Here is a 24,293-nt window from a genome sequence, read left to right on the forward strand (position 1 = left end):
AGCAGACACGGAAGGTAGCAATTATACTTCCGGAAAATGGGTCCCCGAAAACAGAGGTTGAAGCAGGGACTTCACAGTTTCTTCTTCCAATACACCTATGGTTAAAGAACGAGAGGCTATGTACAACTGCATTCAGCATGCAGGGCTGGCAATGTCCTTCTGGGGCCCTAGCCTTCTGGGGCCCTATCCATCTGGGGCCCTATCCTTCTGGGGCCTTATCCATCTGGGGCCGTATCCTTCTGGGGCCCTAGATTCTGTTTTTCCCTCTCTAGATTCTGTTTTCCACTCCCTAGATTCTGTTTTTCCACTCCCTAGATTCTGTTTTCCACTCCCTAGATTCTGTTTTTCCCTCTCTAGATTCTGTTTTTCCCTCTCTAAATTCTGTTTTTTCCCTCTCTAGATTCTGTATTCCCCTCCCTAGATTCTGTTTTTTCCCTCTCTAGATTCTGGCTTGCTGTGACCTGTGTGTGATTCAGGAAGTTTGAGACTCTAAAGGGGAAGCCATCAAATCAAATGATATTGGTCACATGCATACTGTATATTTAGCAGATGTTATTGCAGGTGTAGTGAAATACTTGTGTTCCTAGCACCAACAGTGCAGTAGTATCTAACAATTCACAACAATACACACAAAACTAAAACCAAACGAATAGAATTAAGAAAGACACACTGTGCTTATCTCTTCCTCATCAATATGTTGTCTCCTCTTCTCCTGAACCTATCTATTCCTCATCAATATGTTGTCTCCTGTTCTCCTGAACCTATCTCTTCCTCATCAATATGTTGAGTCTCCTCTTCGTCATTATATATCTCCACTGAGATATGGTCAGATACAGTTTCAGTTTCTCCACCAGGCTCTCCCTCTATCTCTTCCTGTCCTACATCTTCCTCTTCCTCTCTCAGCACCGGTAACGTTCCAGGAGACATGTCTGGCTTGGCTTCGTCAAAATAGAGAGACTCAAAGTCTAACTCTCCTTCAGCGAAAGATGGGAGTGATGAGTCTGCAACAACAACATCACAGACAGAAAAATATCATATGAGATAGCGTCTGAGAAATATATTATTTCAGTCAGCACAAAGACTAATACATTATATTTATTGGATGTCTGCAGACTGAAGTCTATTTTGGATTGATCCCTTATAACATATTATGCAAGAATGGAGATTGTTTATATGTTCACCAGTAAGTTATATGTAGGTAGGGCCTAGACAGTTGATGCATATGTAGGTAGGGCCTAGACAGTTGATGCATATGTAGGTAGGGCCTAGACAGTTGATGCATATGTAGGTAGGGCCTAGACAGTTGATGCATATGTAGGTAGGGCCTAGACAGTTGATGCATATGTAGGTAGGGCCTAGACAGTTGATGCATATGTAGGTAGGGCCTAGACAGTTGATGCATATGTAGGTAGGGCCTAGACAGTTGATGCATATGTAGGTAGGGCCTAGACAGTTGATGCATATGTAGGTAGGGCCTAGACAGTTGATGCATATGTAGGTAGGGCCTAGACAGTTGATGCATATGTAGGTAGGGCCTAGACAGTTGATGCATATGTAGGTAGGGCCTAGACAGTTGATGCATATGTAGGTAGGGCCTAGACAGTTGATGCATATGTAGGTAGGGCCTAGACAGTTGATGCATATGTAGGTAGGGCCTAGACAGTTGATGCATATGTAGGTAGGGCCTAGACAGTTGATGCATATGTAGGTAGGGCCTAGACAGTTGATGCATATGTAGGTAGGGCCTAGACAGTTGATGCATATGTAGGTAGGGCCTAGACAGTTGATGCATATGTAGGTAGGGCCTAGACAGTTGATGCATATGTAGGTAGGACCTAGACAGTTGATGCATATGTAGGTAGGGCCTAGACAGTTGATGCATATGTAGGTAGGGCCTAGACAGTTGATGCATATGTAGGTAGGACCTAGACAGTTGATGCATATGTAGGTAGGGCCTAGACAGTTGATGCATATGTAGGTAGGGCCTAGACAGTTGATGCATATGTAGGTAGGGCCTAGACAGTTGATGCATATGTAGGTAGGGCCTAGACAGTTGATGCATATGTAGGTAGGGCCTAGACAGTTGATGCATATGTAGGTAGGGCCTAGACAGTTGATGCATATGTAGGTAGGGCCTAGACAGTTGATGCATATGTAGGTAGGGCCTAGACAGTTGATGCATATGTAGGTAGGGCCTAGACAGTTGATGCATATGTAGGTAGGACCTAGACAGTTGATGCATATGTAGGTAGGGCCTAGACAGTTGATGCATATGTAGGTAGGGCCTAGACAGTTGATGCATATGTAGGTAGGGCCTAGACAGTTGATGCATATGTAGGTAGGGCCTAGACAGTTGATGCATATGTAGGTAGGGCCTAGACAGTTGATGCATATGTAGGTAGGGCCTAGACAGTTGATGCACCTTCATTTGCCAGAGACAGACAGAGACAGATAGACAGGGTGGAAGTGGTAGCCTACATCTCTAAGGGAAGGAGGTAGGGCTGGGGCTTGTGTTCTACATCTGAAAGTAAAACCACAGCACGGCTGACATGTTGAATCTACGGTGAGTACATCGACATAAACACCTTCTTCTTATGTGTGACTTTTTTTTTATGACAAAGCAAATGCTTTTAACATACTGTGATTTTCTGCCATTTTAATTAACATATTAGTTTAAACTATTTTGTAGTTCTCTTTGTGTGCTGTCTGTCTGTCACTACTTGTCAATGTGTTTTGTTCTATTTCTGTATCTCCATTTTGACAGGAAGCTTCATGATGCAATAACAGATGTAAAACTAAACTCACTCTCTTCCTGTCAGAAATCAGAAGAGCTTTAATAGGAAATGAAAAGCTGGCAAACATGAAATCATTACATGTCTCTTGCATGCTTGTCTCTTGGTAAAACTGAAAAACTAAATGCACAAAAAATGCAATGACATATATAGTTTGAATGTACCTATCCTATTCTACCTAGAAGATAGAACAAAACTTTGCTGATTTGTTATCGGATTCATTTTCAGGTAAGCGTTATGCAGGTTGTAGTTAGAGCACTGCACCTTCAGGGATGCACTGACATTTACTGCAATTACTTCCTGAAAGTGTTTGTTTTTGTTTTTCTGTCTTTGTTATTATTTTCCATTTCTTATGATATTTTTCAGTCTGTGATGTTGTTTTTTCAGACTCATCCCTCCCATCTTTCCCTGAAGGAGAGTTAGACTTTGAGTCTGTGCATTTTGACGAAGCAAAGCCAGACATGTCTCTCGGAACATTACCGGTGCTGAGAGAGGAAGAGGAAGATGTAGGACAGGTAGAGGGAGAGCCTGGTGGAGAAACTGAAACTGTATCTGACCATATCTCAGTGGAGATATATGATGACGAAGAGGAGACTCAACATATTGATGAAGAAGAGATGGGTTCAGGAGAAGAGGAGACTCAACATATTGATGAGGAAGAGATAGGTTCAGGAGAAGAGGAGACTCAACATATTGATGAGGAAGAGATAGGTTCAGGAGAAGAGGAGACTCAACATATTGATGAGGAAGAGATAGGTTCAGGAGAAGAGGAGACTCAACATATTGACGAGGAAGAGATGGGTTCAGGACATGAGGATACTCAACCTATTGATGAGGAAGAGGCAGAGATGATGCACTCAGGAGAAGAAGAGGACACAGGAATAAAGAACCTTGGCTCGCCAGGGGGTTGGTCTGTGGTTGTTCACTACGATGAAGAAACCCGGGATGGTGCACTCCAGGACATAGAGAAGATTGTAACCACAGGACAACCTTTTGCCGAACAAGACAGTGAAAACCGTGAAGTCAGAAACGTAGAGCAAGGTGCTTACGAGAACAGTGATGTGAGGTGTTTTGTGGGTGAAGACGTCACCATGGAGATCACAGCAGATATATGTGAAGAAGAGGAAAGACAGTCGGATGAAGAAAACCAAGAGGAATCATCTGATTCAGACCTGGAGGTCCTGACTAGCTCTATCACCAAAAAACAGAGAAAAGAGGGAAATAAAGTAGCGAACTTACTCTCCCAGCAGACTGTTCCTCAGGAGAATGAAGAGGAAGACGAGCAAGAAGAAGATGGAGCTCCAGAGGTTGTTTATGATTGGCCAGATCCTGCAGCAACACAGAATGTGCTAGCTCTTATGGTCAACACCTTTGTGGAACATCCGCTTCAGAAGAAAATTAAGGAGTTCCAATTGGACGACCACCAAGAGGCAGATGAAAGATTTGCAGATTACCCCTCTGTCTGCTCTCCGTGTAAATACAAAAAGGATGGAGGAAAACTGTCTAGTCCCTTGGAGGGTATCTGGAATACAGAGGAGAAAGTAGACGTCATGGAAGAGGTAACAGCCTCTATCTCTCCACGCGTAGAAGGTGAGCAAGATTTAGCAGATTGTGCGATGTTCAATACCAATATTGACACTAGCATGAGGAAGAGTATTGGATACCATCTTGAACCTCAGAGTGACAGCAATAGTTCCAGTGGCAGTTCTAGTGAGGATGAGGAGGAACAACAGAAGTATAAGGAAGAACACCAAGCTCTGCCAAGATACCAGGGTCTTCCTCGGAGAGACCGGGGGTCTGAGGATTCTCCTCTTCAAGTTCAGTGGGGAGGTGGAGAGGAGGACGGCTCCAAGCAGAGCGTTGCTGCCGACCTGCATCTTTCAGAAACCATCTCTGATGTCCCCACTTTTACCCTTCACAGTGAGGCCAGACGCGGTAGAGCAGCTATAACTATCTCCAGAGGTACCGGCAACATGTCACCATCTGACTCTGAGGAAAGTTTGCCTGGAGCGTTGTGGACATTGGAGGCTGAACAAAGAGAGGATAAACGAGAGACTTGGCTTTGGGGTGAGGCTGGGCCAGTCGCTTTAGAAGAGGAACATCTTTGCAAAGTTCAACTGGAACTAGCAGGAAGGTTGAAGAGCCACATTCACACTGATATAAGCTGGGACACAGGGGAAAATAATGTGGAACGTGGTGGTTTAATTCAAGATTACCAATATGACGCGTCTGGAATCACAGAGAGTGGAGAACTTGCAGACGAAGAGGATGACGAAGAGGATAATAGGAGTTGGGAACAAGAGAAAGAGAGAATCAAGGCATTCTACAACTTTTATAATGATGAAGAGGAAGAAGGGGAGAATGCCACTGGAACAGAATGTGATTTTTCAGGGAGGAAGCCTAGAGTTCAGTTCCACATGGATCCCCTGCCTCAAGTCATTGAATACACAGACAGGTAAGTGAAATAACAAACATAAAAATTGTCACGACAACCGCCAACCAGGAAATGCCTATTTCTACTTGAACAAGACATGTCACTGTCACTGTGGTATAGATGAGTGAAATGATTTACTATGTCACTGTCTTGTCTACTATGTTCTCAGCAGTAGTGATGTTGATTTGGTCGACAACTTATCTGATGGAGACGAGGACCTGGATTCTACAGAAAGGCTTGAAGTGAGCACACACACACACACACACACACACACACACACACACACAAACAATCTCTCTCTCTCTCTCTCTTTGTCTCTCTCTCTCTTTGTCTCTTTCCTTTAGCCACGAGCACATGACGATGTTGTGACTATTTCAGGAGCAGAGTGAGCCTGAGAGACAGAGAATGAGTTTACCCGAGACTCGGGAGCCACAAGGAGAACTACAAGATCTCAGCAAAATGCCTCAGACCCACACCAAGAGAGACCAGGTAAGTCTTTAACCCACAACTTGCTATAAAAAAGCTGCTTCATTGATTGATTGATTCCTCTGACACACTGTGTTTCTGTAGTGTCTGAGGGTGCTAAAGTTACTGGTGAAGATAACCCTGTTGACAGTGATTGGACTTCTGACATTTTGGTGGACAAGATACCAACTGGACTTGGACTGGTGATTTGGCTAAAATTGTCTTGCCTAATGACTGTACTGTATTGTCAATGTGTCTGAATATAATTAGAACGTAAAAAGTAGCAGTAGTTAAGTTTTTAAAAAAGGCTTACTTGTAAGGCAAATGCTATCTCCTTATATACTGTAGTTGCTGTCACTTATTTGTATCATGGCATCATCTATATCATGTCTTTATCTGTTTTGAGGATAATAAAGGGGTATGTTTATAGTCCCATTCGACTTTAAGCGTCAGTCGTTTTTGTTGTTGTTGCCATCACAGATACAGAAAGCCTTGGATTTTGCACACAAATGTACATCTTATTGTATACATTCTCTGGTAACGTTACGATGTGACTGTTGCCAACGCGCAGGAAATTCAGAAGAGGGCGCTGTCACAGTTGAAATGCGATGTTCAAAGAGCACCCGGAAGTAACATAGGAATGTTGTGTGGAAGTGGGTGGGGACAGAAGCTTGATTTTTTGGAAATGAAAGTGTAAGTCAACACGAGTAATTGTCTGTTTCAATCAGAGTAGCTACAAATATATCGCCGACAGTATGGCCGCACTGCGCAATAAATCTGACCAAGAAATCAAGGACCTGCTGGATGAGTATGGAATTAAGCATGGTCCTGTCGTTGGTAAGTCAAGCTTTGAGTTTGAATTAGCTCACGTTAAGCTAAGCTTTACCCAGCCCTGTCCGACTACACTCCACGATTTACTATGGAGTTGAGCGTTGACTAGTGTGGGCGGACTGCAGCTCCGACTTCACAGAAAATGAAAGAATAACACGCATTTACACAGTTGAAATCCCTAGGTTTTTGTTGTTGTTGTTGTTGTATAAAAACTTAATTTTATGTGACATCAGAGCTCCAGTCCTCCCACACTAGTTTTATTATACATATGTTTTTATTGCCGCGAAAGCCATCGTTAATCATGGCGTGTAGTTGGCTAGGCCAGCCTATGTTTTAAAGTTACAATACATGGGCTGGGTATGCTTAGTTTAGCTAACGTTTGCTAGTTATTTTAGCTACAAATTCCTAGTCTGAGTAGGCCTGCTTAATAGACTAACTTAGATGTCTATGACCAGACAGTCTCAAATGTACTTATGATATTCTAATAGTTCTAATAGTCATGTAACTATGGTTTTAAATTGCATTACTAAGCCACATCTAACATTTCTGTGTTGTAGACACTACAAGACCACTGTATGAGAAGAAGCTGAAAGACGCCATGGCCAAAGCCAAGGTCACTGTGACAAAACCATCCCCAGACAGAACCTTCTACAGAGAGGACCGTAAGTTAGACATGCATGATAACACAAGGCTACTTTATGCATATCAACCATTAGACTGAACTAAGCTCCCGACAGGCGCAGCGGTCTAAGGAACTGCATCGCAGTGATAGAGGTGTCACTACAGACCCTGGTTCGATCCCGGGCTGTATCACAACCGGCCGTGATCACGAGTTCCATAAGGTGGCACACAATTGGCCCAGCGTCGCCATGGATAGGGTTTGGCCGGTTTAAGGCCGCCATTGTAAATAAGAATTTGTTCCTAACTGACTTGCCAAGTTAAATAAAGGTTGAATAAAAATTTAAATAAGAAAGTGGAACTCGGTAATGTTGGTTTACTTTTGTTTCTTAATTTCAGAGGAAGAAGTCACCTATGTCACCTACCAGACACCAGTAAGTATTAATTATTTCGTTTGCAGTTGCTTCTAGAACATATCCTTTTGTTGACAGAATGTCTAATTAAGCAATGAGACACAAGTGCTTCTAGAACATATCCTTTTGTTGACAGAATGTCTAATTAAGCAATGAGACACAAGTGCTTCTAGAACATGTCCTTTTGTTGACAGAATGTCTAATTAAGCAATGAGACACAAGTGCTTCTAGAACATGTCCTTTTGTTGACAGAATGTCTAATTAAGCAATGAGACACAAGTGCTTCTAGAACATGTCCTTTTGTTGACAGAATGTCTGATTAAGCAATGAGACACGAGGGGTGTGTGGTATACGGCCTATATACCACGGATAAGGGTTGTTCTTAGGCACCTGTATATCGACCATATACCACAAAGCTCTGAATTGCTATTATAAACTGGTTAACAACACAATTAGGACAGTAAAAAATACATTATTTTTCAGCCAATCAGCATTCAGGGCTTGAACCACCCAGTTTATAACCATCAATATTCTTCTGTTTCTCATATTTGCAGGTTAGAAGTGAGGGTCCTTCTGGAGATGGGAAACCCTACATGAGGTCAAGACCAGAGTACAGCGAGAGGGACCGGGTGGATGAGTATGTTTGTTTACAGATAGCTTTGCATTAGCAAATGTCATGTTATTCAGTGTTTTTGTGGTCCGTTGATTTAAAGTGGACCAATACAACTAATTAAAGCTTTTCTCTCTCTCTCCTTTGCAGTAAACCCTATTCAAGACCAGAGTACAGTGAGAGGGACCGGGTGGATGAGTATGTTTGTTTACAGGTAGCTTTGTGGTCAGTTGATTTAAAGTGGACCAATACAACTAATTAAAGCTTTTCTCTCTCTCTTCTTTGCAGTAAAAACTACATGAGATCAAGACCAGAGTACAGTGAGAGGGACCGGGTGGATGAGTATGTTTGTTTACAGATAGCTTTGTGGTCCGTTGATTTAAAGTGGACCAATACAACTAATTAAAGCTTTTCTCTCTCTCTCCTTTGCAGTAAACCCTATTCAAGACCAGAGTACAGTGAGAGGGACCGGGTGGATGAGTATGTTTGTTTACAGATAGCTTTGTGGTCAGTTGATTTAAAGTGGACCAATACAACTAATTAAAGCTTTTCTCTCTCTCTCCTTTGCAGTAAACCCTATTCAAGACCAGAGTACAGTGAGAGGGATCGGGTGGATGAGTATGTTTGTTTACAGATACCATTGCATTAGTAATGTCATGTTATTCAGTGTTTGTGTGGTCAGTTGATTTAAAGTGGACCAATAAAATGTATCAAAGTTTGTCTCTGTCTCGGTCTCTCTCTCTCCAGTAAACTCTATTCGAGATCAAGACCAGAGTACAGCAGCGGAAGACCGTACATTGATGAGTAAGTCTAGTTTAGACCGATTTCACATTGTTCATGTATAATAAATGTTTTAATAGCCTGGTCCCAGATCTGTTGCGGTCTTGCCAAGTCCTATGGTCATTATTGTGCCGAAAACAACCAATACGAGCTGGCAATGCAACATAAACCGATCTGAAACCAGGCTAATTGTTCAGAGATGTGATTTCTGCTTCTCTGACATGTATCCTTCATTCATATACACTCGGTAGTCCACTGTTCCACTTGAATGTACCTTTGGTACAGAGCATTCATGAAGTATTCAGACCCCTTCCTTTTCCCACATGTTGTTACGTTACAGCCTTATACTAAAATGGATGAAATCAACTATTTCTCTTCACATCTACACACAATACCCCATAATGACATCACAATACCCCATAATGACATCACAATACCCCATAATGACATCACAATACCACATAATGACAAAGTAAACAGGTTTTTCAGAATCTTTTGCAAATTCATAAAAACAAAAAATAAACTTATTTCCATTATTATTCAGACCCTGTGCTATATGACTGGAAATTGAGCTCAGGTGCATCCTGTTTCCATTGATCATCCTTGAGATGTTTCTACAACTTGATTGGAGTCCACCTGTGGTAAATTCAATTGATTGGACATGATTTGGAAAGGCAAACACCTGTCTATATAAAAGGTCCCACAGTTCACACTTCATGTCGGAGCAAAAACCAAGCCATGAAGTTGAAGGAATTGTCCGTAGAGCTCCGAGACAGAATTGTATCGAGGCACAGATCTGGGGAAGGGTAGCAAAACATGTCTGCAGTATTTTTTTATTTACCTTTGTTTAACCAGGCAAGTCAGTTAAGAACAAATTCTTAATTTCAATGACTGCCTAGGGACAGTGGGTTAACTGCCTGTTCAGGGGCAGAATGACCGTTTTGTACCTTGTCAGCTCGGGGGTTTGAACCTGCAACCCTCCAGTCATCAGTCCAACGCTCCAACCACTAGGCTACCCCTCCATTGAAGGTCCCCAAGAACACAGGGACCTCCATTATTCTTAAATGGAAGAAGTTTGGAACTATCAAGACTCTTCTCCTTAGAGCTGGCCGCCTGGCCAAACTGAGCAATCGGGGGAGAAGGGCCGTGGTCAGGGAGGTGACCAAGAGCTCCAGAGTTTCTCCGTGGAGATGGGAGAACCTTCCAGAAGGACAACCATCTCTGCACTACTCACCAATCAGGCCTTTATGGTAGAGTGGCCAGACGGAAGCCACTCCTCAGTAAAAGGCAAATGTGAGCCCGCTTGGAGTTTGCCAAAAGGCACCGAAAGGACTCTGACCTTGAGAAACAAGATTCTCTGGTCTGATGAACCCAAGATTGAACTCTTTGGCCTGAATGCCAAGCGTCACTTCTGGAGGGAACCTGAAAATGAGTGGCCCAGCCAGAGCCAAAACCTCTGGAGACCTGAAAATAGCTGTGCAGTGACGCTCCCTATCCAACCTGACAGAGCTTGAGAGGATCTGCAGAGAAGAATGTGAGAAACTCCCCAAATACAGGTGTGCCAAGCTTGTAGCGACATACCCAAGAAGACTCGATGCTGTAGTCTCTTCCAAAGGTGCTTCAACAAAGTACTGAGTAAAGGGTCTGAATACTTATGTAAATGTGATATTTCCTTCTTTTTATATATATATATATATATATATTTGCAAATACTACTAAACCTGTTTTTGCTTTGTCATTATGGAGTATTGTGATGTCATTATGGAGTATTGTGATGTCATTATGGAGTATTGTGTGTAGATTGAACAATTTCATTCATTTTAGAATTAAGGTTGTAACTTAACAAAATGTGGAAAAGGTCAAAGGGTCTGAATACTTAACAAATGCCTTCAGAAAGTATCCCCACCCCCTTGACTCTTTTTACAGCCTTCATTTTAAGAGTCGTTGTCTCTGGCCTATACACAATACTCCATAATGTAAAAGTGGAATTACGTTTGTATAAATGTTTACAAATGAATAGAAAATAAAGCTGAAATGTCTTGAGTCAATATAGTATTCAACCCTGTTGTTATGTCAAGCCTAAATCCGTTCAGGATTGATAATGGTGCTTAACAAGCCACATGTGTTGCATGGACTCTGTGGGTAATAATAGTGTTCGACATTCTTTTCTTTTGAATGACTACTTCATCTCTGTACCTCACACATACAATTATCTGTAAGGCCTCTCAATCGAGTAGTACATTTTGAAACACAGATTCAACCACAAAGTCCAGGGAGGTTTTCCAATGCCTCGTAAAGAAAGGCATCGAACCTAAAATGACAGAGTGAAAAGAGGACAGCTTGTACAGAATAACACTATTCCCCAAACAGACATTGTGTTTGCAACACAATTTTTTTATGTTTTACTTCATGTCCTGAATACAAAGTGTTATGTTTGGGGCAAATCCAACACATCAGAGTACCACTTTTATGTTTTTAAGCATGGTGGTAACTGCATCATATCATGGGTATGCTTGTCATTGGCAAGGACATGGGAGTTTTTTTTTTATGATGAAAAGAAACAGGATAAAGCACAGGCATTCTCCTAGAGGAAAACCTGGTTCAGTCTGCTTTCCAACAGACACTGGGAGACATTCACCTTTCAGCAGGACAATAACCTTAAACACAAGGCCAAATCTACACTGGAGTTGGTTACCAAGATGATATTGAATGTTCCTGAGTGGCCTAGTTGTGACTTGAATCTACTTGTAAACCAATGGCGAGACCTGAAAATGGTTGCCTAGCAATGATTAACTACCAACTTCACAGCTTGAATAAATAAAAAACATTTAAGTTTAATTTAAGCAAATTTTGTACAATTCAAGGTTTGCAAAGCTCTTAGACTTACCCAGAACGACTCACGGCTGTAACCGCTGCCAAAAGTGATTCTAACAAGTATTGACTCGGGTGTGAATTCTTACGTAAATGAGATTTGCGTTTAATTTTCAATACATTTGCAAACATGTGTAAAAAAACATTTAAAACAAATACCTAATATCTTGTCATTATGGGGTAGTGTGTGTGTGTGTGCGTGTGCGTGTGTGTGTGTGTGTGTGTGTGTGTAGATGGGTGAGGAAAAATAACCCATTTTGAATTCAGGCTGTAACACAACTAAATGTGTAATGCGTCAAGGTGTGTGACTACTTACAGAAGGCTTTGTATACAAACAGACCTATCCCCCTAACTAAAGAGCCTGCTTTTACTATGTTGGTCTGATCACATGGATGAATGTAGTCATGTTTGAGACCTGTTTTCAGGCCCCATGTCTACAACACACCATCGTCATCATCCTACTCCAAACCAACGCCTGTGGTGAAGTCTGGAGGTGGCGTTGTGAAGAAGGAAAACACAACGAGTTCTGGGAGACTGATCCCTCTCTGGGTCCAGTTCCTGGTCTTCCTGATCCTAGCCGGGTTCCTCTACTTCATATTCACTAACATGGAGTCTGCAGAGAGTAGCCCCTTTAACAGAATCCAATGATCAAAAATGTACAAATAAATGTCAATCTGGGATATGTTCTTTTTCGGCACGAAACGGTCCAAAATGGGGAAGTACTATTTGTTCTTGAGCTATAAGAATCACTCGTTTTCTGATGGACAATGTTTTTAAAAAATGTTTCATTACGTGTGTCCTAATGAATATGACCCAGTTTTCATATTTAAATATATAATGGCACTTCCTATGCCTGTTCTTTTTCTTGTAACTCTTTTTGCATGTTCTTCAAGGTGACTTTGGGTTCTGGGAACTTTACTATTGGTGAAAGGAAAGCAGTACCATTTCCTCCTGTCTCAACTCCTAATGACTAGATGGTGATGTATAGTGTTCTGTTTATCAGAACTACCTTGGGGTGCTTCTACTGTGGGGTAACAGTACTATCTTCACAAATGTAGAGAGCCCCGCGGCCCACAGTAAATGTAGAGAGCCCGCGGCCCACAGTAAATGTAGAGAGCCCGCGGCCCACAGTAAATGTAGAGAGCCCGCGGCCCACAGTAAATGTAGAGAGCCCGCGGCCCACAGTAAATGTAGAGAGCCCGCGGCCCGCAGTAAATGTAGAGAGCCCGCGGCCCGCAGTAAATGTAGAGAGCCCGCGGCCCACAGTAAATGTAGAGAGCCCGCGGCTAACAGTAAATGTAGAGAGCCCACGGCTAACAGTAAATGTAGAGAGCCCGCGGCTAACAGTAAATGTAGAGAGCCCGCGGCCCACAGTAAATGTAGAGAGCCCGCGGCCCACAGTAAATGTAGAGAGCCCCGCGGCCCACAGTAAATGTAGAGAGCCCGCGGCCCACAGTAAATGTAGAGAGCCCGCGGCCCACAGTAAATGTAGAGAGCCCGCGGCCCACAGTAAATGTAGAGAGCCCGCGGCCCACAGTAAATGTAGAGAGCCCGCGGCCCACAGTAAATGTAGAGAGCCCGCGGCCCACAGTAAATGTAGAGAGCCCGCGGCCCACAGTAAATGTAGAGATCCCGCGGCTAACAGTAAATGTAGAGAGCCCGCGGCTAACAGTAAATGTAGAGAGCCCGCGGCCCACAGTAAATGTAGAGAGCCCACGGCTAACAGTAAATGTAGAGAGCCCGCGGCTAACAGTAAATGTAGAAAGCCCGCGGCCCACAGTAAATGTAGAGAGCCCACGGCTAACAGTAAATGTAGAGAGCCCACGGCTAACAGTAAATGTAGAGAGCCCGCGGCCCACAGTAAATGTAGAGAGCCCACGGCTAACAGTAAATGTAGAGAGCCCGCGGCCCACAGTAAATGTAGAGAGCCCACGGCTAACAGTAAATGTAGAGAGCCCGCGGCCCACAGTAAATGTAGAGAGCCCACGGCTAACAGTAAATGTAGAGAGCCCGCGGCCCACAGTAAATGTAGAGAGCCCGCGGCTAACAGTAAATGTAGAGAGCCCACGGCTAACAGTAAATGTAGAGAGCCCGCGGCAGTACTGTAGCTTGAAATGGGCACGGGGTCTAATTGACTCAACAACCAAAAACACATCTAAGTTTAACTGGAACATCTCTAGTTATTTCTGGAAGTTAGCTGGCTAACTCATGGATCCTGCATTGTAGTACCGGTATACCCCTCAGGAGAACCCCGGCCCACCTGGCGCTAAAGTTCAAAATGACGTTACACAACTCTAAATGACGTTGCACAACTCTAAATGACGTTACAAAACTCTAAATGACGTTACAAAACTCTAAATGACGTTACACAATTCTAAATGACGTTACACAATTCTAAATGACGTTACACAATTCTAAATGACGTTACACAACTGTACACAATTCTAAATGACGTTTAAGTTCTAAATGACGTTACACAACTGTACACAATTCTAAATGACGTTACACAACTGTACACAATTCTAAATGACGTTTAAGTTCTAAATGACGTTACACAACTGTACACAATTCTAAATGACGTTTAAGTTCTAAATGATGTTACACAATTCTAAATGACATTAAAGTTGTAAACAGATCCATTTAATTGTGGGGGACAATACAGTTCTAAATGACGTTACACAATTCTAAATGACATTAAAGTTGTAAACAGATCCATTTAATTGTGGGGGACAATACAGTTCTAAATGACGTTACACAATTCTAAATGACATTAAAGTTGTAAACAGATCCATTTAATTGTGGGGGACAATACAGTTCTAAATGAAGTACCGTAGCATTTTGAACTGTTAATGATTTCTATCCATACATTTCTAGAACTGTAATTGCTGTGGTCGGTGTATCGTCATTTGAAATGTAATGTGAGTTGTGGTTTTGTTAGATGTACTCATGCCAGCGGTTGTTTTTAGTTTTCTACACGTGCAGTATCATTTTGTAACAAAGTAACCTTTTAAAGTTTTCAGACACTTGTCTGTTTTATCAGAGGAGATCACTTTGGTCACACAAGAATGTTTATAAGCACAGGCTGTGTCCTACATAGGCAATAGGATGCCATTTAGGACAGGACCCAGTTCACAAATGAAAATACCTTCAGCAGGACAGCAACTGTTCAGATATACTATTTTGTATCCAGCCATTGAGTCATTCATAGGATTCTCCAACTTTTAAAATAAATGTTTTTATATCAATTTGTCTGCTATTTCATTATTTCATTTGAATTTGAGGTTAGTAGTATTAACTAGTAGAAGATATAACCTGTGATAACAGAGTGGAAAATTAGAGGTTAGTAGTATTAACTAGTAGAAGATATAACCTGTGATAACAGAATGGAAGAATGGAAAATTAGAGGTTAGTAGTATTACCTAGTAGAAGATATAACCTGTGATAACAGAATGGAAAATTAGAGGTTAGTAGTATTACCTAGTAGAAGATATAACCTGTGATAACAGAATGGAAAATTAGAGGTTAGTAGTATTAACTAGTAGAAGATATAACCTGTGATAACAGAATGGAAAATTAGAGGTTAGTAGTATTACCTAGTAGAAGATATAACCTGTGATAACAGAATGGAAAATTAGAGGTTAGTAGTATTAACTAGTAGAAGATATAACCTGTGATAACAGAATGGAAAATTAGAGGTTAGTAGTATTAACTAGTAGAAGATATAACCTGTGATAACAGAATGGAAAATTAGAGGTTAGTAGTATTAACTAGTAGAAGATATAACCTGTGATAACAGAATGGAAAATTAGAGGTTAGTAGTATTAACTAGTAGAAGATATAACCTGTGATAACAGAATGGAAAATTAGAGGTTAGTAGTATTAACTAGTAGAAGATATAACCTGTGATAACAGAATGGAAGAATGGAAAATTAGAGGTTAGTAGTATTACCTAGTAGAAGATATAACCTGTGATAACAGAATGGAAAATTAGAGGTTAGTAGTATTAACTAGTAGAAGATATAACCTGTGATAACAGAATGGAAAATTAGAGGTTAGTAGTATTACCTAGTAGAAGATATAACCTGTGATAACAGAATGGAAAATTAGAGGTTAGTAGTATTAACTAGTAGAAGATATAACCTGTGATAACAGAATGGAAAATTAGAGGTTAGTAGTATTAACTAGTAGAAGATATAAACTGTGATAACAGAATGGAAAATTAGAGGTTAGTAGTATTAACTAGTAGAAGATATAACCTGTGATAACAGAATGGAAGAATGGAAAATTAGAGGTTAGTAGTATTACCTAGTAGAAGATATAACCTGTGATAACAGAATGGAAAATTAGAGGTTAGTAGTATTACCTAGTAGAAGATATAACCTGTGATAACAGAATGGAAAATTAGAGGTTAGTAGTATTAACTAGTAGAAGATATAACCTGTGATAACAGAATGGAAAATTAGAGGTTAGTAGTATTAACTAGTAGAAGATATAACCTGTGATAACAGAATGGAAAATTAGAGGTTAGTAGTATTAACTAGTAGAAGATATAACCTGTGATAACAGAATGGAAGAATGGAAAATTAGAGGTTAGTAGTATTACCTAGTAGAAGATATAACCTGTGATAACAGAATGGAAAATTAGAGGTTAGTAGTATTACCTAGTAGAAGATATAACCTGTGATAACAGAATGGAAAATTAGAGGTTAGTAGTATTACCTAGTAGAAGATATAACCTGTGATAACAGAATGGAAAATTAGAGGTTAGTAGTATTACCTAGTAGAAGATATAACCTGTGATAACAGAATGGAAAATTAGAGGTTAGTAGTATTACCTAGTAGAAGATATAACCTGTGATAACAATGGAATAAATCCTTTCTTTGTCATTTGTATTCTCAGCTCCACAGTGAATAGAACTCAGTGATATCGGTGAATGTGGTAATTCAAACCCCAATAGATTCTAGATACTACAGAGGGCATACAGATCTCTCTCTGAGATGGACGTCCCCACAGATCTCTCTCTGAGATGGACGTCCCAACGGGTCTCTCTCTGAGATGGACGTCCCAACGGGTCTCTCTCTGAGATGGACGTCCCAACGGGTCTCTCTCTGAGATGGACGTCCCAACGGGTCTCTCTCTGAGATGGACGTGCCAACGGGTCTCTCTCTGAGATGGATGTCCCCACAGATCTCTCTCTGAGATGGACGTCCCAACGGGTCTCTCTCTGAGATGGACGTCCCAACGGGTCTCTCTCTGAGATGGAAGTCCCAACGGATCTCTCTCGGAGATGGACGTCCCAACGGGTCTCTCTCTGAGATGGACGTCCCAATGGATCTCTCTCTGAGATGGACGTCCCCACGGGTCTCTCTCTGAGATGGACGTCCCCACGGGTCTCTCTCTGAGATGGACGTCCCAACGGGTCTCTCTCTGAGATGGACGTCCCAACGGGTCTCTCTCTGAGATGGACGTCCCCACGGAGCTCTCTGAGATGGACGTCCCAACGGGTCTCTCTCTGAGATGGAGGTCCCAACGGGTCTCTCTGAGATGGACGTCCCAACGGATCTCTCTCTGAGATGGACGTCCCCACGGATCTCTCTGAGATGGACGTCCCAACGGGTCTCTCTCTGAGATGGACGTCCCCACGGATCTCTCTGAGATGGACGTCCCAACGGGTCTCTCTCTGAGATGGACGTCCCAACGGGTCTCTCTCTGAGATGGACGTCCCAACGGGTCTCTCTCAGAGATGGACGTCCCAACAGGTCTCTCTCTGAGATGGACGTCCCAACGGGTCTGAAAGCCATCTTTCCAAATGGAGCGAAGCCTGGGCATCCGAGGCAACGTCACAACTATCAGTAAGATGGTCCCAGATCTGTTCGTGCTACCTTGCCAACTCCTGTAGCTGCAACATTCGACATTTCTCTTAACCATAGATCACAATCTGTAAAATAAAGAATTCATTATCCTTGATGTTGTCCCCTGTTAATTTACTGTGCTGTCTTTTAATAAAACAAAATTTATTAGACAAATTGTGTAAACACATTAACAAGAAACCTAAATTATGTTTCACAGTCAAACTTAAAGTCTTAGTACCAGTATCAAACTTCTAGCCTGGTCCCAGATCTGTTTGCGCCGTGTTACACACTTCTGTTGTTATTGTCTCACCAACAGTGGCAAGTCAGCACAAACAGACCTGAGACCAGGCTATCAAACTACTCCATTCAGAAGCAGAACTGACAAACCTTAAGTGAATCTTTCTTCAGTCCAACAAGTGTCCACTGTTCTCTTGTTGACCATCAGTCTTATTCAACCATCATTTAAAGGCCCAACCATACATTTAAAATGTGATTTTCCTGTGTGTTATATATATATTTCCACATTGAGGTTGGAATAATACTGTGAAAATGATAATGCCCTTTTAGTGGAAGTGCTGTTTGAAAAGATGGCCTGAAATTTCAGCCTGTTTTTGGTGGGATGGAGATTTGACCTGCCTGGTGGCATCACTAGGCGGTATATTAGTTAAGACTAATAACTAGTTCTGTTTTCTACACTCAGACCACTCCCAGACAGTCCTAGAAAAATTATTGCTTGAGAAATTCTTTGCAAAATAAGCTATTTTTTTTGTTCATTTTTGATCATTTTATTTGAAAACAAATCACAGTAAAGTACTTAATTGTTACACAGAAATGATTTGAGAGATAAAAACCGCTACATTGGATATTTTAAATCATTGGAACACAGTGTTATATTTCATGTCCATAATTGTCAGTTGTAGCTGGCCTGAGAACTGGTCCAGAAAGGCCAATGTGTCCAGAAAGGGTCATTATAGTCAATGCCCTTTTCATAGTTGATTGTAGTGTTTATTACAGTGTACCTGGTATATAGATGATGACCTAACAATTACTCTACCTACAAGTGCTGCTGTCATGTTCTAATGCAGGATTCTACCAGGTACTACTAGTAGATGCTGAGAGATTGAGGCATTTCGTGTCGATGTCTCCTTCGTAGTGTTTTCTGTAACTTGGTCTTGTGTCTTCTGCACCTGCGCTCCAGAGCCATCCTCATCCTCCTTCAGGAAGGTTTGTCAGCTCAGGAATGTCTCTCCATGGTTCCATCTTTAATGGTTCTCTCAAAAACAGAGCAGCTCACAATTTTATTGCTAAGGCAACGTAAGTGTTCTCCACACCTGTTGGTCAAATCAGACATGTAAAATGGACGTGTCAGTGTGTTCATGGTTATATACAGGAGGACTCTTCTAAATGACCTTGACAGTGGTAAGCGAAGACAACCAGGAATACAAACTGATATGCTTTGTTTCACCATTGTTTCACCATTGTTTCTATGCATATCAGTTTAGATTCCAGCAGGGTTAGGGTCAATTCCATTTCAATTCAGGAAGAACAATGAAATTCCTATTCTCTTCAATACTTTGTCAATGAGGAAAATGTGGAATTGGTTTTACTTTCTGAATTGACTGGAAATGGAACCCGACCCCAAACTTGGATTCTAGGCTAAAGCTAGGAGTGGGAAGTGGAATTATACATGACAAGCACTCACAGGTTCTGGTCTCTCTCTCTAGCTCCGAGGGTTTCTTCTCCCTCTTGCAGAGCACTCTGGCAACGATGATGATGATGATGAGGAGAGCCACGAGGAAGGTCAGAGCAGACGCCAGCCAGCTGATCATCATAGGGCTCAACACTGGGTCTGGGTCTGGTGAGGGTGGACGCAACACAGATGGACGCAACCAAACATGAATATATGTATGGCCACAACCCAGATGGACAGACAGTCAGTATATGAAAGTATAAACAGTTTACATTAGAGTTTATCATTATAATTCATTACAACTAAACACCAACTCATCTACTTGTATAATCATCTGTGTTTCTGGTGCCCTAGTAGACTGGCCTCATGACACCAATCCACAAGGCCTGAGGTGGTGCCCTAGTAGCCTGGCCTCATGACACCAATCCACAAGGCCTGAGGTGGTGCCCTAGTAGCCTGGCCTCATGACACCAATCCACAAGGCCTGAGGTGGTGCCCTAGTAGACTGGCCTCATGACACCAATCCACAAGGCCTGAGGTGGTGCCCTAGTAGCCTGGCCTCATGACACCAATCCACAAGGCCTGAGGTGGTGCCCTAGTAGACTGGCCTCATGACACCAATCCACAAGGCCTGAGGTGGTGCCCTAGTAGACTGGCCTCATGACACCAATCCACAAGGCCTGAGGTGGTGCCCTAGTAGACTGGCCTCATGACACCAATCCACAAGGCCTGAGGTGGTGCCCTAGTAGCCTGGCCTCATGACACCAATCCACAAGGCCTGAGGTGGTGCCCTAGTAGACTGGCCTCATGACACCAATCCACAAGGCCTGAGGTGGTGCCCTAGTAGCCTGGCCTCATGACACCAATCCACAAGGCCTGAGGTGGTGCCCTAGTAGCCTGGCCTCATGACACCAATCCACAAGGCCTGAGGTGGTGCCCTAGTAGACTGGCTTCATGACACCAATCCACAAGGCCTGAGGTGGTGCCCTAGTAGCCTGGCCTCATGACACCAATCCACAAGGCCTGAGGTGGTGCCCTAGTAGCCTGGCCTCATGACACCAATCCACAAGGCCTGAGGTGGTGCCCTAGTAGACTGGCCTCATGACACCAATCCACAAGGCCTGAGGTGGTGCCCTAGTAGACTGGCTTCATGACACCAATCCACAAGGCCTGAGGTGGTGCCCTAGTAGCCTGGCCTCATGACACCAATCCACAAGGCCTGAGGTGGTGCCCTAGTAGCCTGGCCTCATGACACCAATCCACAAGGCCTGAGGTGGTGCCCTAGTAGACTGGCCTCATGACACCTACCCACAAGGCCTGAGGTGGTGCCCTAGTAGCCTGGCCTCATGACACCAATCCACAAGGCCTGAGGTGGTGCCCTAGTAGCCTGGCCTCATGACACCAATCCACAAGGCCTGAGGTGGTGCCCTAGTAGACTGGCCTCATGACACCAATCCACAAGGCCTGAGGTGGTGCCCTAGTAGACTGGCCTCAAATATGTTTGTGTTATCTTGGCAACTCAACAACCATAGGAGTAGGCCATACAGCACAAACACATCTGGGACCAGGCTACTGCCCTAGATGTTGACTAGCACGGCCTCACCTCCGATGGACCAGGCTAATGCCCTAGATGTTGACTAGCATGGCCTCACCTCCGATGGACCAGGCTAATGCCCTAGATGTTGACTAGCATGGCCTCACCTCCGATGGACCAGGCTAATGCCCTAGATGTTGACTAGCACGGCCTCACCTCCGATGGACCAGGCTAATGCCCTAGATGTTGACTAGCATGGCCTCACCTCCGATGGACCAGGCTAATGCCCTAGATGTTGACTAGCACGGCCTCACCTCCGATGGACCAGGCTAATGCCCTAGATGTTGACTAGCACGGCCTCACCTCCGATGGACCAGGCTAATGCCCTAGATGTTGACTAGCACGGCCTCACCTCCGATGGACCAGGCTAATGCCCTAGATGTTGACTAGCACGGCCTCACCTCCGATGGACCAGGCTAATGCCCTAGATGTTGACTAGCACGGCCTCACCTCTGATGGACCAGGCTACTGCCCTAGATGTTGACTAGCATGCCCTCACCTCTGATGGAGATAGGGAGCGGTTGGCTCTCCCGGGACATGAAGGTTCTCCCGCCCAGCTGGACCTTGTAGAGGCAGTAATAGTAGCCCTCGTTGGAGCGCTGTGCGTTTGAAAAGGTGAAGGTGACGAAGGGAGAGAGGGCAGGCAGCGACTGTCGCACCGTGCCGTTGGAACGGATCAGACGCAGCTGGAAAGAACCTTAGTAAGGAAATAAGATAATATGACTAAATAGCTACATTTACAAAAAACTATGTACTGCTTGTTCTTGGCTCTACGGACCAGTTTTCCCGTGCACAGCTTAGCCCAAGACTAAAAAAGCTTGCCGACTGGAGAATCTCAATTGAAATTACTCCAGGACAAGGCAAATTGTAAAATGAATCGAATAAATGAATCAAGTTACCTCCAGGGTACTGCTGCTCAGTGGAGCAGGTGATGTTGAAGCTGTGGCCTTTGATGACAGAGCCTGTGGGAGCCTCGATGGACGTGTTGTGCCAGTGCCGAGGGGTGTGCAGCTCCACTGGCGAGATGCGAGAGAAACAAGGGGTCGGGGATCAATTTGACCCCGTCATTGAGTTACAGAATAGATCCAAATTACAAAACAAGTCACAGTTTTGTTTCTGGAAAAGATGTCAGGACTTCAGACAATACCTTTTGTCGTTTTGGGTAAGTGTTTAGTAAGGAGAACATGTTTTGAAAATGGAGTAAAATGAGGCAGTACTACGATCTATCCTACACTGAACTTTAGCGCATTCCGTAGCAAATCGCTTTGTTTTCTTCCATTATATATCTAACTGAACAGGCCCCAGATAACTCACCCACAGTGATGTTGATAGAGTTGCTGGGTGGAGAGCTGAGCAGGGAGGAGGGAGAGCTGCCCTTGATCCTGTACAGACAGCTGTAGCTGCCCTGGTGGGTAGCCTCCAGGTCTGATAGAGTCAGCTCCACCCTGGTCTGGGCAGAGTCCACCCTCTGAGTCACCAACGGGGTGGCTATGCCCCTCTTATACAGGTGGAAGTCATTCAGGTGGTGGCCCAGTAGCACAGTACAGCTGAAGCGAACCGCCTCCCCGGCAGAGAAGACAGTGTGAGGGGAGAGCAGGGACAGGGTGGGCATCAACAGTGTACCTGTCAGGGACAAAAGGTATGTTATATATCCATTAGGATAGTTCCTAGCCACATACATTGTCTCAACAACAAACAAAAAAACACAATCACACCACACGTATATTATCAATTGTTAATCGTTGTTTGTTCATATGTATTCCAACATGGAAATGTTTTCTGTCCCATAACCAATCCTCACTATTATAGGTGTCCTTGTCTCCTGTAGCCTGGGGATCTGTTTAAACAGATCTGGTACCAGGCTATCCTCCTGGGCCTCAGTCTCACCTGAGCATTTCACCCCAGCGTCATTATTATGGGTGCAGGTGAGGTAACTGTGGAGGACCCTGGGACATCGCGTCAGGCTCGCCTCGTGGCCAGAGCACTGGACGTGCCTCAGCCAGATCTCTCTGGAGCCCCTGCCAAATGCAGCTCCACGGAGGGCGTTCTCGGCCAGCCCACAGCCCAGCTCCAGGCACACCACGTCAGCCTCCCTCAGGTCCCAGCCGTGGTCACACACCGTCCCCCACTGGTTTCTCTGGAGCACCTCCACACGCCCCGAACACTCACTGTCCCCATTGACGAGCCGGATGAACGACACGCCATCTGCAGAGGGTATCATTTTGAGCAATTCACCGTCTGCATCGACTCCATCCCAAGTAACAAGAGCACAGCCTGTATGGGAACAGCATAACGAAGAGAGGAAAACATTAGAACTATAACCGTGAAAATACTGCAGAAGAGTCATTGCTACAGTACAAAGCAATACCTTTACAGTACATGGTTATGACACTTGCTCATTACATCAAAAGAGCACATTGAAATACTAAAGCTAGTTCCAGAATGAACAAATTACACCATATAATCATCAGGCACAGAGCAGAAACATTTAAATCATCTCTGACCGAGCGTACAAAGGACAAGGAGAATCTTCAGCATCTTTGTCACCGTTCCATTCGAGAGATGATGATGATGATGACGGCTCGATGCGATTTTCTGGGGAACAGACTACTCAAAATGCACCGGACAATGGAGTCCTTCAACTTGACACCACAATAGCTGGCTGGTTAACAAGTCAAAGTATCGCGGCGCAAATACTAGCCGAATGATTTCGGTGTGCTTAGCTCGTACAACTGGCTATAGCATACCTACTGGCGTCAGCTAACTAGCTACATTCCTTCATACGTGTTTAGTCCGTCGCGGTCCTTCTTTTCACATTTAATCACGGATATTTAAAATTTTAAACGGAGAGCACTACGACCTGTCGTTAAAATAAATGTCCATTTAATATCAAACTTTTTTTTGAGAGAAGGCGAAGATGATGGTTAAAAACGAGCTAGCTAGCATGCTAGCTAACTAGCTAGCATATAGTTACTCTAGTTAGCTAATGGGGTGGATGGCGTAGCTATAGTTAACATTATAGATACAGTATTCTTTATCATCCATATATAATCACTTCAAGGCGTAAATCCTTTCAAACATTATTTTTTTTGTTTACGAAAACTAGCTAGACACATGTCCGTGACGCGTTGTATTTACGTCATCACGTACGGAAGCGATTCCCAAACCTTCCATCACACTGCAGAGAGGAACCTGGAGAAGAGTCCCCTGAGTATGCTGGCCCTGGGGACTCTGTTCACAAACACACCTCCGGAGCCCCAGGACAGCAACACAATTAAAGCATAAGAAAACAAATAATTACTTGACACATTGGAAAAAAAATTAGAAAAACAAAAAAACGAG

General features: G+C 43.4%; 3 protein-coding genes across 13 annotated transcripts; 2 read left to right on the forward strand and 1 right to left on the reverse strand.

The window, feature by feature from the left end:
- The first annotated feature begins 69 nt into the window (after positions 1-69).
- LOC109869587 (uncharacterized) lies at positions 70-6,137 on the forward strand. 5 transcript variants are annotated; one of them, XM_020459816.2, is made up of 6 exons: positions 70-2,563; positions 3,180-3,413; positions 3,459-5,247; positions 5,396-5,468; positions 5,605-5,715; positions 5,797-6,137. In XM_020459816.2, the coding sequence occupies exons 2-6, from the start codon at positions 3,254-3,256 to the stop codon at positions 5,896-5,898; spliced, it is 2,235 nt and encodes a 744-aa protein (XP_020315405.1). In that variant the 5' UTR covers positions 70-2,563; positions 3,180-3,253; the 3' UTR covers positions 5,899-6,137. The 5 variants fall into 5 exon arrangements, with proteins under 5 accessions (XP_020315405.1, XP_020315402.1, XP_020315404.1 ...); XM_020459813.2 differs by having other exon boundaries at positions 3,180-5,247; XM_020459815.2 differs by having other exon boundaries at positions 2,421-2,563; positions 3,180-5,247; positions 5,399-5,468.
- Positions 6,138-6,312: 175 nt separating this feature from the next.
- LOC109869693 (serine-rich 25 kDa antigen protein-like) lies at positions 6,313-15,059 on the forward strand. Of its 6 annotated transcripts, XM_031803484.1 has the most exons (10): positions 6,313-6,528; positions 7,080-7,184; positions 7,540-7,574; positions 8,108-8,190; positions 8,314-8,361; positions 8,452-8,505; positions 8,596-8,643; positions 8,734-8,781; positions 8,911-8,967; positions 12,240-15,059. In XM_031803484.1, exons 1-10 carry the CDS (start codon positions 6,447-6,449, stop codon positions 12,460-12,462), a joined length of 783 nt encoding a protein of 260 aa, XP_031659344.1. In that variant the 5' UTR covers positions 6,313-6,446; the 3' UTR covers positions 12,463-15,059. The 6 variants fall into 6 exon arrangements, with proteins under 6 accessions (XP_031659344.1, XP_031659345.1, XP_031659346.1 ...); XM_031803485.1 differs by lacking the exon at positions 8,596-8,643; XM_031803486.1 differs by lacking the exon at positions 8,314-8,361.
- Positions 15,060-18,416: 3,357 nt separating this feature from the next.
- Positions 18,417-24,284, reverse strand: si:ch211-150o23.3 (uncharacterized). Of its 2 annotated transcripts, none has more exons than XM_020459616.2 (7): positions 23,465-24,284; positions 22,839-23,225; positions 22,266-22,574; positions 21,851-21,967; positions 21,451-21,648; positions 19,370-19,522; positions 18,417-18,998 (listed from the first exon to the last, which is right to left on the reverse strand). In XM_020459616.2, exons 1-7 carry the CDS (start codon positions 23,487-23,489, stop codon positions 18,958-18,960), a joined length of 1,230 nt encoding a protein of 409 aa, XP_020315205.1. In that variant the 5' UTR covers positions 23,490-24,284; the 3' UTR covers positions 18,417-18,957. The 2 variants fall into 2 exon arrangements, with proteins under 2 accessions (XP_020315205.1, XP_020315204.1); XM_020459615.2 differs by having other exon boundaries at positions 23,456-24,284.
- Between the last annotated feature and the right edge of the window lie 9 nt (positions 24,285-24,293).

This window comes from Oncorhynchus kisutch, linkage group LG24 (assembly GCF_002021735.2).
Source record: "Oncorhynchus kisutch isolate 150728-3 linkage group LG24, Okis_V2, whole genome shotgun sequence".
NCBI classification, from domain to species: Eukaryota; Metazoa; Chordata; class Actinopteri; order Salmoniformes; family Salmonidae; genus Oncorhynchus; species Oncorhynchus kisutch.